The following is a 12,272-nucleotide window of genomic DNA, read 5'->3' as shown; positions in this document are numbered from 1 at the left end:
ATGAAACTTTTATTTCAAATTAAAGTTTGGTTTATGCCACTTGTAATAATGTAGTTTATTCACAGTTTAAATAATAAAGACCACTGTTCAACTCGTTTGCGACTTTAATTTATTCGCCGCTATCTTCAATGCGTCCGTCCGTAACCAAACGTAACAATTCTCCCTTCCAGTATGCCTTTTTCCCAATTCCTCTCTCCCTACCAAGTATATATAATTCAGGTACATATAATTTAGTTTTCTATTAATAGTAGAACCCTACATCCCACCTTATTTCTAAATTTCAAAATGGCACGTAGTCTTTAAACTTCTTCGGTACTGAACTTCTTCGTTTCTCAGATAATGCGGTAGAACTTGTATCTTCCTCCCTAGACTCATTTCGTTGAAGGTTTTCTGATAATAGATCTGTTCGTTTTGCACTACTAGAATTTCCCCGCTCTATTGATAAATCTGTTTCGTCTCTTTCATCTGAATTTCTATTTGTATTCTGTGCTTGAGCTTCTGCCTTCTTCAGATGTGATACATAGCGTTTATATTCGTTCCCTGACATCAATGACTTGATGGTGACTTCTGACCCTATTCTTTTTATCACTTTGAATAGCTCTGAAGAATAATCTGTAGCCAATTTGTGTTCCTTCTTCTGTCGTTTAGCGTATACCAAGTCTCCCTCTGCAATTTCATTATTCCGAGCCTTTCGTTTATTGTCTGCGTATTCCTTCCCTTTTTGTTTCACTATTTTGTCACGATCCCTCACTTCTTCATCTTCTTTGTGTTTCGGAATCGATGTTAATTTGTTCATGATTCTGCGCCCAAACATCAGCTCCGACGGGGACTTCCCAGTTGTTGTATGCATTGTCGAATGGTACGCCAGTAAAAATTTTCTCAGTTCTAAACGCCAGTCATTGCCTAATTCCTGCGCAATTCGTAAACGTTTCAAAATGTTTCTATTCTGGCGCTCTACTTCACCGTTGGCTTGAGGCCAGTATGGGATCGTGTTGACCAATTCGATGTTAAGTTCCTCGCAGAATTGCCTGAGCTCCCTACACTCGTTGCTCAATTGCGGTCCGTTATCAGCTCTCATTGTGATAGGAATGCCAAAACGACCGAATATCGTAGAAAGCTCACGTATTGTGTCGGCAGCAGTGATGTTCCTCATTTCCACAACTTCTACAAAACGACTGTAATAATCAACTACCACGAACAGCCATTAACCTTCAGGAAGTGGTCCGAGAAAATCAACAGCTATTTCTTGCCACGGTCCTGCAGGCATCTGTTTCCTCGTCATGGGCTCTGGTACATCTGGAGCTGACACCAGTATACATCCACGACAATTCCTAACGAAAATCTCCACGTCTCGGTCCATCTTGGGCCACCAAACCGACAAACGCAATGTTGATTTCATCATTGAGGTTCCTAGGTGACCCTCGTACGCAATTTCAAGAATCCGAGGTCGTAACACCTTAGGGGCTACTATACGCTCCCTCGGTAGTAGAATGTCTCCTACTCTGCATAACTCATTGGCAAAAACACGAAACTCTATTGGTAGTTCATCACGTTTTTCTTGTCCCAAGATTTCCAAAACTGTCTGTATTTCTACATCTGATTTGGTAGCTTCGACCATTTCATCCCATGGAACAGTCACAACATGAGCGGCGAAATCTGTTATCTCTTTAATCATTATCTCTTCTCGTGAGTCAAACGGAATTGGCTTCAATGTAGGCAGTCTGGATAACACGTCTGCTTGATTTTGATCTCCAGGTATGAGTGTTATTGCATAATCAAATCCTTGAAGACGAAGTACCCACCGTTCGATACGGGCGCATGGACGAGAGCGAGGCGTGAACAGATAGATCAATGCCTTGCAATCGGTCAGAATCTCAAACTGTATCCCATATAAATAAATGTAAAACTTTTCGACGCACCACACCAACGCAAGTGCCTCTTTCTCAGTATGACAATATCGTTTTTCCGTATCAGTTAGCGACTTCGACGCGTAGCTAATTACTCTATGCCTATCCTGCTTATCTACCTGGATGAGCAAGCCTCCAAGACCGATCGGACTAGCATCAGCCATCACCAGTGTTCTGTCTCACCTTCGATAGAAGCCTAACGTAGACGAATCAGACAATGTTGTCTTGATTGTATTAAACGCCCTCTCTTGTTTGGTTAACCAATTGAATGTGGTTCCTTTCTTTGTCAAGTCTCTAAGTGGTGCATCTACTGTGGCCAAATTGGGTATAAACCGATTTAGGTAATTCGCCAACCCTAGAAAGCTGCATACTTCATTGGCATTTTCAGGTCTCCGGAAAGCAACAAGTGCTTCCACTTTAGCATCCGATGGTATTATTCCCGTGCTGGTTATCTTATGACCGAGGAATTCTATATCAACAGCCCCAAAGACAGATTTATTCCAGTTGAGCTGTACATTCCTTGCTTTCAACCTGTCTAACACCTGAATGAAATAGTAAACAGAAAAACAAAAACAACATAAAGAACTAAATCGATGTAAATCATCCTATCATTTTTATTTACAACTCATACCGAGAATCAAAAAATTCCGACGATTAATTGAGAGAATAAAAAAAAGAAATTAATTCATGAATTGTTCTACCTTTGCCACACGCTCATCGTGTTCCTTTTTATCCTAGCCTTCGATATACACATCATCAATGTACCACCAGGTTCCTTCAGAGCCAGCCAGTATCGCGTCCATAGTTTTCTGGAAAACTTCAGGAGCAGACACCAACCCGAATGGCATTCGCTTAAATCTGTACAATCCTCGTGCAGTGAGAAACACCATCGCATCTCTGGACGCTTCGTCCAACTCAAGTTGTAAGAAGGAATCTTTGACATCCAATTTACTACGAATCATATTTGGTCCAACTCTAGCCAGGAAGTCGTCGATCATCAGCATCGGATGTCTTTCCCTCATCACTGCTTCATTTACTCTTCTCAAATCCAGGCAAATTCTGGGTTCGCCGTTTGCCTTTCCAACCACTACCAACGGAGGTACCCAGCTCACTGGACCTTTTTTCTCCTCTATAATATCTCTAGCCATCAGCTCTTCAAGTTTATTGTTGACAGCATCCTCTAGTGCCACCGGAACTCTCCGCATTGGTTGAAAAACCGGTTTAATATTGGGGTCCAAATGAATATGTACACAAATGCCCGAGATCTTGGAAAGTGGTTGCAGCCGCTCTGATATCTGATCTATTTCCAAACCAACCTTCAATATCCCTAACTGTTTGGAAGTGGCATCTCCCAAAAAAGAGCGTTGTCCACCTTGGATTACGAAGAATTCAGCTTCTACAGTCCTAGCTGCAACTTGGACAACTGCTAGAAACGTACCCAATACCGTCAAAGGAATATTATTGGCATAGCTTTTCAGCACACGATTGCTTCCTTTTTCGCAGCTGATTACTTCGATTCCCGCCAATTTGAGCTCCTCCCATGCTACACCGGTTATTAGGTTTGCCTCTGCTCCTGAGTCTATTAACATCGGATGAGAAACGCCACCGATTATACAGGTCACCGTATTCATTTCCATGATTCATTTCCTGAATAAAAAGCGTAGTATGTTTTCGAATGAGCACTTGCCGATGGTTCATTGGTTACAATTGCGTTTGATTCTTGGACAACGTGATCATTTACAGAGGGACTGTCAACTGTACGAATTTTCTTGGTTTCTACCGTTTCTTATTTCCAGAGAGGAGCTCCAAGCTGCATTCTGCATCGGGCTTCAAAATGTCCCGACTTCTTACAACGATTGCAAAGTTTTCCTTTGGCCGAACATCGGGCATCGGTCGAGAAGTGTCCAAAAAGTCCACATTTGAAGCATTTTATCTCCGGATTTTTAAATTTCGATTGAAAGTCTCTCGCTCTATTCTGTTTTGAAGGCTGATAACGTCGCTTGGCCTGAATGCCATATACACGTTCATAAAGTTTTGGTTCTTCACGACTCGATGCCAAATCCTTCAATTGCTTTTGGATTCCTTCTAGCGACTTTCCTATTTCTTCAATTTCCTCGACTGAACGGTCCTTCTGTAAAATCTGTTTCCTCAGTTCATCTGACACGCAGCCCTCGACTATAATGTCTGTTAGCATGATGTCCGAAAGAATCTTACAAATTTCCGGTTCATATTTGTCAACTCCACATTCATTTATTTGTTGTCTAATCCTGATGACGAAATCGATAAATCTTTCACCGTCCTGTTGCTTCATCTTTCGCAAGATATGACGCTCCAACACGTCTTGTCGCCCTGGCTGAAAGAAATCGTCGAACGCTTGGATCGCCACGCTATAATACGCCTTCTCCAGAGATACCACTGCAAATTTCTCGCTGTTTGGAAGTGACTGAAAAACTGCCTGTAGTTGAGGCCCACCGAGGTGCAGCAGTTTTGCTCGCTTCCTCTTCTGATCGGTAATGTCCTCTGCTTCAAAATAATATTCTAAAGATCGCTTCCAAATTTGCCATTCCTTATGCAATTTTGTCTTTTCGATCTCATAACACCTGAAAGGTGGTATAGCACGGGACGATTCCATCTGAAACAATATAATCAACATAATCAACTAATGGAACAAAACAAATAATGATGGCACAGAGAAAAAATGTCAAAATCATATTTACTCATTACCCAACATTTCTATCCCATACTTGACTTCTTGATAAGTGGGTGCATATGTGTGTACAAAATGGTTCAAATAAGAACAAAAATAAATCACCTTTACATTTCTGCATACATTGTTTACATTCTTTGTTCCTATTCTGTATCTATTCTATATAACTTACATCAAGTCACCAGCATCTCAATAATCATTACTGGTCTCACAATCACCAATGCTTGATGATAAACAGAAGAATATCAAAGGAAAACTCCCCAGAGTTCCAGAACTACCGATTCCCAAATCGGATTCACAAAGTGTTTTTTTTTGTCAACATGTTTCAAAGCATACCTTTATCATACTGTCTCATCCAACAGTATCAAATCGATTCCCAAATCGAATATTCATGCTCGTCTCAACACCAACCGATTCCCAAATCGGACTCCTTCGATTTCTATTTCAGACGCATACAGCTAAAATCGCAACCATGCACCATTACTCAACTCATCAACAACATAATCTGATTCCCGAATCTAGTGTTCCTCTGCTGCTTATCCCCAAATCAGGAGAAACAAAACACCGTCCAACTAATTCACCAATTGACACGTTTGTTTATTGTCGGACACGCTTCACCTTCATTAACAAGCACGCATTGATTATTTTCTTTTCTGTACCTCTTTCTATAACCTCGACACTTGTTTACGTTTTTTTTTCATTTCCTATCTCAGTTGCATCCAACCGAACCACACACATACACACATTTATGACGTGTTTAGCTATATCCTCTTTCCCCCAATCGTTTTTCGTTCGTGCTGTTCAGCAGATTTCAGCCATTTTGAATCTCCAGCCATATGGAAAGTTTTCATGAACTAAAATTTTTCTTCCTTATTTCCGAAGCGTTTATTTATTTTTAACAAACCGATTCTGCTCGTCGCCAAATGTAATAATGTAGTTTATTCATAGTTTAAATAATAAAGACCACTGTCCCTCGATTACGACTTTAATTTATTCGCCGCTATCTTCAATGCGTCCGTCCGCAACCAAAGGTAACAATTCTCCCTTCCAGTATGCATTTTTCCCAATTCCTCTCTCCTTACCAAGTATATATAATTCAGGTACATATAATTAAGTTTTCTATTAATAGTAGAACCGTACACCATTATGTGTGAAATACAACATCATTCTAGGGCTAGGGCTTCCTCGCACACCTTGATCCGGAACAGGTAATTTTCGATGACTTTTCGGCACATATGGGGCGGTATCTCGGTCATAACTTCACGAATGTTGTCATTCGAATGTTCAAGAGTTTGCGGAGAGTTGGCATAGACACAGTCTTTCGCATAACCCCTCAAAACAAAGTCTAGCGGGTTCAAATCGCATGATCTGGACGGCCAATTGGCATCACCAAAACGCGAAATTATGCGTCCCTCAAATTTCGTTCGCAATATGGCCATGTTCGGTCGTGTTGTGTGGCACGTGGCGCCGTCCTGCTGAAACCACATGTCATCCGTATCCATATCTTCAATTTGTGGCAAAAAAAAAATCGGTCAACATGCGGCCATAGCGCTCACCATTCACAGTTACCGTCTCGCCGTCCTCATTTTCAAAGAAATACGGCCCGATGACTCCACCAGACCATAATGCGCACCAAACAGTGACTTTTGGCGGATGCAATGGCCTCTCAACAATCACGTGTGGATTTTCTGAGCCATATGCGGAAATTTTGGGTGTTCACATAGCCACCGAGCTCGAAATGTGCCTCATCGCTGAAGAAAATTTGATGCGAAAATTCAGCATTTTGCTGCTGTTGTTCGTTCACCCAATCGACGTATGCCCGACGCATTCCATGGTCACCACGCTCTAATTTTTGTACCAGTTGGACTTTATATGGATGTAGGTGCAAGTCCAAATGCAAAATTCGCCACAATGATGTGTTTGACAAGCCCAATTGCTGAGCACGGCGTGAAATCGAAACATTCGGGTCATCCTCCACACTGGCAGCAACAGATGATATACAGGTTTCACAATATCCGCTACGGATCCAGTTTGTTCGAATTTACGCACTACATTAGCGATTGTGTGCTCTGTAGGCCGTCCATGACGACCAAAATCCGTCCGTAATGCTCGAAAAACATTTGCCGGTTTTTCATCATTTTTATAGTATAATTCAACAAAACTAACACGTTGTGCGATGCTAAAACGATTCATATTGTAAAATGGCAGACATTCAACTAACGATATGACGCTTTGGATGACAGCTATGTCAAACGGTTGTCAGCGCAGGGCTGTATACTTTCGGAAGCCCAAAATGGAAAACCCTGTATTATAACGTATACTCGATATCATAAGACTTATAACTTCGCATGTTCTTTAGGTCTAGAAACTGTAGAGAGATGTGTAAAAATTAGAGACTTAGGTATGATTCTCGATTCAAAACTCACTATTGTCGAGCACTATAACGCGATGATCAATAAGGCAAATAGTATGCTCGGATTCATAAAAAGATTTCTTACAATTTCAGGGGTCCATACTCAATCAAGGCTTCGTATGTAACCTATGCTAGATCGATTTTAGAATACTGTAGTGTTGTATGGGTACCCTATCAAGAACTGCACTCCAATCGAATAGAATCCGTTCAGAAACAATTTGTGTTATTTGCTCTGAGGAAGTTAGGTTGGACAACATTTCCACTTCCTCCATATGAAACTCGTTGCATGTTGATAAGTATTGAAACGCTTGAAAAACGGAGAGAGATTGATGAAATTTCATGTAATGAAATAAAAATAAATAAATTCCGAAAACGAACGATTCTTTCTTTCACCCGGACGTTAACGCAGAGCTTTCGGAAATAAAGTCGGCCGCTGCCGGAGGGAGTCCAAAATACGTCGCTACAGATCAGGGATTAGTTCACGGGTGGGGAGATGTTGCCAAGACTCCTGGTCGCAGCGAAAAGTTTGTAATTCAAAAATCAGATAATGTAAAACCTACGGCCTAAGCAAAACAAAAAGATTCTGCCACTCACCGACAAATTCCGGAAAGGCCTACGGAATTATGATTAACAACAAATCGGTCAGTTATTTTCAACGTTCGCCTCATAGAGCCTTTTGAATTTTCCTTTTTGTTGACGCTTCCATTGAAATTGGCTACTCCGAGAAAAGTTTTTGTGGAAATCGCATTCGCGGACAATCGGTGCTCTACCGTATATTTCAAAGTAACGCGTTCCCAATTCGCTAATTTTATATCAAAAACAACACTAACACCCTTCAACAACCTCATTTTCACCGTGTTGCTTCTCTCTATTCGACAAACTCTATAAAGACCTATTACTAGCTGCAAAATGTGTCCAGCATTAAATTATATTTAATTTATTGCACATTTTATCGTATCGCTCGCGGCATCCCTTATCTGACCTTCTATTAGGTCGCTTTCCGTAAAAAACCATTCTCCGCCTGCGGGATGTGTTACCTCCATCGAAAGTGTAAAACTATCACGTTCGAAAGCTATTAGTTATCGCCATTGAATCTCGACCTTTACTTGTTCTCCAACCGAGTTCCCAACCGCAAGGTTCCGGACACTCATAATCCCCATTGTAGTAACTGTAGTCGTCCTTTTAGCCGTCCGTCGGTTTAGCAGCTTATGAATTATTGATGTACTCAATTGAGTTCCGGTACGGGGCAATGGCGCTGGCAGGGCATGGCTGCATTGGCCGGCAACGCTTTTTCTAACTGGCGCGCGAGCGAAACGGATGTAAAAATACCTATAATTGCACTTTGGCTTTCCCATTTTGACTAATTTAATTTTCCGGAATTAACGTTCCGAGCGGAGCTCGATTGGCAGAAATTAAGAGCAATTCAATCAATTGATTGACTGTTGCAAGTAAATCACTAGCGCTATTCGTTAGGCGGTGACAATTTTTCCCCCAACCATTTATTAAGTGTTTATACACGCGAAAACTCTCCATTCTCGTAGAAAAACTATTTAAAAAAATATTAAAATATAAATAAGTATCTGAGATGTCAGATTTAATCACTGATTACATAATAAGCACTGCCGATCTATGTGGAATGAGGACTCTCATCCGAGCACCAATTATGGATGATTATTGTGTATTGTGCTCTGAAAGTTTATGCTACATTGAATAATCATTATTTATCAGCGGAAATACCATAACACCGCTTTGCTTGAATCATTATTATGAATTAATGATTATTGACCACACTCACTAGTGTTCTTATGCTGAATTCAGCTCAGAATAATTCTCCGTTCTGGGCTCCGTTACCGATTATCTAACGACAAGTCGAAATAGTCTCTATAATTTTCTAATTGGCAACGAAGCTGGCCTGAACTTTGACAATATCTATCATGAATTTATAAATAGAATACTTTACAATTTTTATACAATAATGCTATTTTTAATATTCACCCACAGATTGAAGATTTTCAAATTATCATGATTGTGGCATTGAATATTGAGCTGTGATAACCATTGAATGGAACAGATTTAGTAACATGATCCTGAAAACCATAGAGCACACGTTTATTAATTTTACACCTTGAGGTTTATGCAATTACATAAGCACAAGATCTATCTGAGCAATTCCAAATGAAATCGACAAATGACAAAACATGAGTATTTTTGATTCGGATGAAAGTTTGTATTCCGTTTGGGTTGAAGGAAATATGAGTTTTCCACAGAAATTGGGATTTTTTTGACTTAAGCGTAACTTTCGAAAAGGGCGTATCGATTTTAGTAGGAGAAATCTTTGATAATTTATATCTAAAAAACTATGAGTCGTACCGAAATAGTGTTGTTGTCGCACCGAAATAGATATGGTTTCCGTTTTTATAGTTTTCCTCTTTATTCCACACAGATTGGAAAAATTATAAAATTCCTAACAATAAAACAATATAGTGTGAATATTTTCTGATTGAACTTAGTTTTTTGTAACTCACGTTTACTATCTTCACCCGATCAGAATCTGCTGACCTGACGAGCGTTTTCTCGGGTGCCAACTACGTTGATGTTCTGATGTGAAACTCCTAGATTGATCTACATTTGTAAGTATTTTTAATTAGACATTTTCACTAGGTTAAGGCAAATTTTTACCTCTATGATTATTTTAATCTTTAAGATTCATTAGATTTAAGTAGAATTAGGATTTACACTTAGACGCCGCGCTGTATATATAGCTTAGATAGAATATTTTTAATTAGGTTATAATTCACTTGTTTTAAGTATATTTTTTACCGTTTTAGAAAAAATATTCCATTTATCGTAACGTGTATATATATTCTACTATAAGCTTTAGGCACTATGAAAAGATTCTATACGTCCTTTCTAGTCAACTTTTATTCCAATTCTGTCCTTTGTTTTTCCCAGAAACTATTTTCCCTTTCTTAGATTTCTTCTTCTTTTTTTATTGACCACTGCTGACCATTTGGACTAGGCATGTAATATATCGGTCGAGGTACGATTCCTCCTTAAGTTTCGCATGTATGGAAAATGCTGACAGTCAGATAGAGGCACGTACTGATAACAAGTGTCTTAAAAAGAGTTATAGAGTATGGATGTCTAAACATGAAAAAAATATACACTGAGAAAAAAAATTAGTACTCTTTTTTTATTTACAAAAAAAAACATTAATTTGCAATATCCAAAATACATATTTTTTAATTTTTTCATATAAAATAGAAGTCATGTAGAAAATTTAAAAAATGGGTCCAAGATGGTAAAACTATTTTTGACGAACTTTGTGGAACATCGAATTTTTATGAATTTCCGATACTTCGAATTTTTGTACGTTAACAATAATTTTCAGCCACAAATTATGATTCCTAATGTGATTTAAAACAAAAAAGCTCATTATAAATCTCCTTCTAAATGTAGCCATTCTCGAGATATTTTGATTCATATTTCTAATTTGTGGTCTTTTTTATAGTTAATATTCCCTTTTTATATGTTTGTCGTGTTATACCGTCATGTTCATGAAATTTTATGAATTTGCTTATAATTTCCAACAACTTTTCCAAATACATCATCATGGTAAAATTATATCTTTAGGAGTTACGTTGAAAATCATTTGAACACATGTGGGTTAATATAAAACGTAGCGATATTAAAAAATGTTTTTTTTATCTTAATACAAACTTTTAACATGTTATACATATTGCACCAACAGTACACAACATTTATAAAAGGAAAAAATATAATTCTCTACAATTTGGTCAAATAATTCCTATATTTATCGGAGTTTAAGAGATACTAATAATAATACTAGAATTTTTAGCATTTATTTTTTATCAACATTTATTTTTATCAACTAACAATTTCGTTGTATATAATTTATTTTTTCATTATTTTCTTATATTTCTATACACATTATGATAACTTGCTGCATTGTCATTGGAGTACAACTTTGCTGCTACTTCATTCTCGGATACAGGTACAAAAGAATTATACATTTGGGTACCTGGAATTTTGACGTAGGACTACGTCTAACCGGAAGATATAGGGGGTGAAATGAAAATCTAGGCACTGAACAAGTAGGAAAAAATGCAAGATTTGGAACGCTTATAACTCGAGCATTTCTCAATAGATCGCAAAGGTGTTTGCATCAATTGATAGGAAATATATCTACGCATCTATCATAACGAATAACATTTAATTTTTCTTGAGATAAACAATTGAATAATTGTGAAATATCAAGCATTGTCAAAATGCACTATGTGCCCGTTTTTGATTGGTCCATTTTGTGCTCCTCAAATCGTACCGACCAAAACGGGCAACCACAGCAGCAGCGAAATCCAATGAAGCACGATTGGAAAGGAAGAAGAAAAAATGAACGAAACATTGGTCGCAGTCTCACACATGCGTAATTCTCCCGCTCGAACCGTGTTGGACTGCAGTTTCCCGTAGGTGTATTCGCCAATTGCTCCGCAAGGGTAGCTAGGCCGTGCGCGTTATTACCAGTGCACCAGTCCACCTAGCCGCCGTTATAGAGTTTCGGCTGCCGAAGTGATCGAGTTGGCTGGCAAAACTGCTCGCGTTTTGGTTCGGTGGACATCAAGACAACAACAGGTAGACGCAAACGCAATCGCAAAACGGCAGCAGGTAGCAGAAGAAAAGAGTTTGTTCTTTATACAATCTGCTTTGGTGGCAAATCCAGAACAAGGCGGCATCGAGGGCGTTCGAAATGGTTTTTTTCAAAACCACGAGTACTAAGTTTTCTAAATTGGAACCATTCCATAAAACACGGCGCTTATCAGGGGCATTAAACCTTCCAAAAAAGAGTTTACGAAATACAGTTCAATGCTTTCTAAAACAATATCCAAAATAATAATAAAACACAAATTGATTTTTTTGCCATCGCTGCCTATTAACGCGCATTCGTTCGTTTGGTTGGACTCGCCCCTTTGGCTGAGTCTGTCGATTTGTCTCTATCCTGTGAGCGTGTACCGCTAAAGTACAAAACGCGCGGATCCGCTGAAAAATATATCATTCTTTTTCAAACCGTAAATCAGTGTGGGTGTAGTGTGGCATCGTTTCACATCACAATATACCTAATAGCGGTTATAGAAATTCGGCCGCCGGAGTGCTCGAGTTGGCTTGCAAAGCTGCTCACGACAATAAGAAAACCCGCCTACAGAACAGAGCACATTCGGTTCGGTGGCAA

The 12,272-nt window shown here is 39.0% G+C and overlaps 3 protein-coding genes across 3 annotated transcripts; all 3 read right to left on the bottom strand.

Moving 5' to 3' along the window:
* Positions 1 to 280: 280 nt before the first annotated feature.
* On the bottom strand, positions 281 to 1,153 carry LOC129773673 (uncharacterized). The gene has a single exon (XM_055777319.1). It carries the CDS (start codon positions 1,151 to 1,153, stop codon positions 281 to 283), a length of 873 nt encoding a protein of 290 aa, XP_055633294.1.
* Positions 1,154 to 2,641: 1,488 nt separating this feature from the next.
* LOC129773672 (uncharacterized protein K02A2.6-like) lies at positions 2,642 to 3,538 on the bottom strand. Its single transcript, XM_055777318.1, has one exon. It carries the CDS (start codon positions 3,536 to 3,538, stop codon positions 2,642 to 2,644), a length of 897 nt encoding a protein of 298 aa, XP_055633293.1.
* Positions 3,539 to 3,693: 155 nt separating this feature from the next.
* LOC129773671 (uncharacterized) lies at positions 3,694 to 8,187 on the bottom strand. Its single transcript, XM_055777317.1, has 2 exons — positions 8,134 to 8,187; positions 3,694 to 4,539 (listed from the first exon to the last, which is right to left on the bottom strand). The coding sequence occupies exons 1-2, from the start codon at positions 8,185 to 8,187 to the stop codon at positions 3,694 to 3,696; spliced, it is 900 nt and encodes a 299-aa protein (XP_055633292.1).
* Positions 8,188 to 12,272: the final 4,085 nt, after the last annotated feature.

This window comes from Toxorhynchites rutilus, chromosome 3 (assembly GCF_029784135.1).
Source record: "Toxorhynchites rutilus septentrionalis strain SRP chromosome 3, ASM2978413v1, whole genome shotgun sequence".
Lineage (NCBI taxonomy): Eukaryota > Metazoa > Arthropoda > Insecta > Diptera > Culicidae > Toxorhynchites > Toxorhynchites rutilus.
This window is presented reverse-complemented; position numbering and strand designations above follow the sequence as displayed.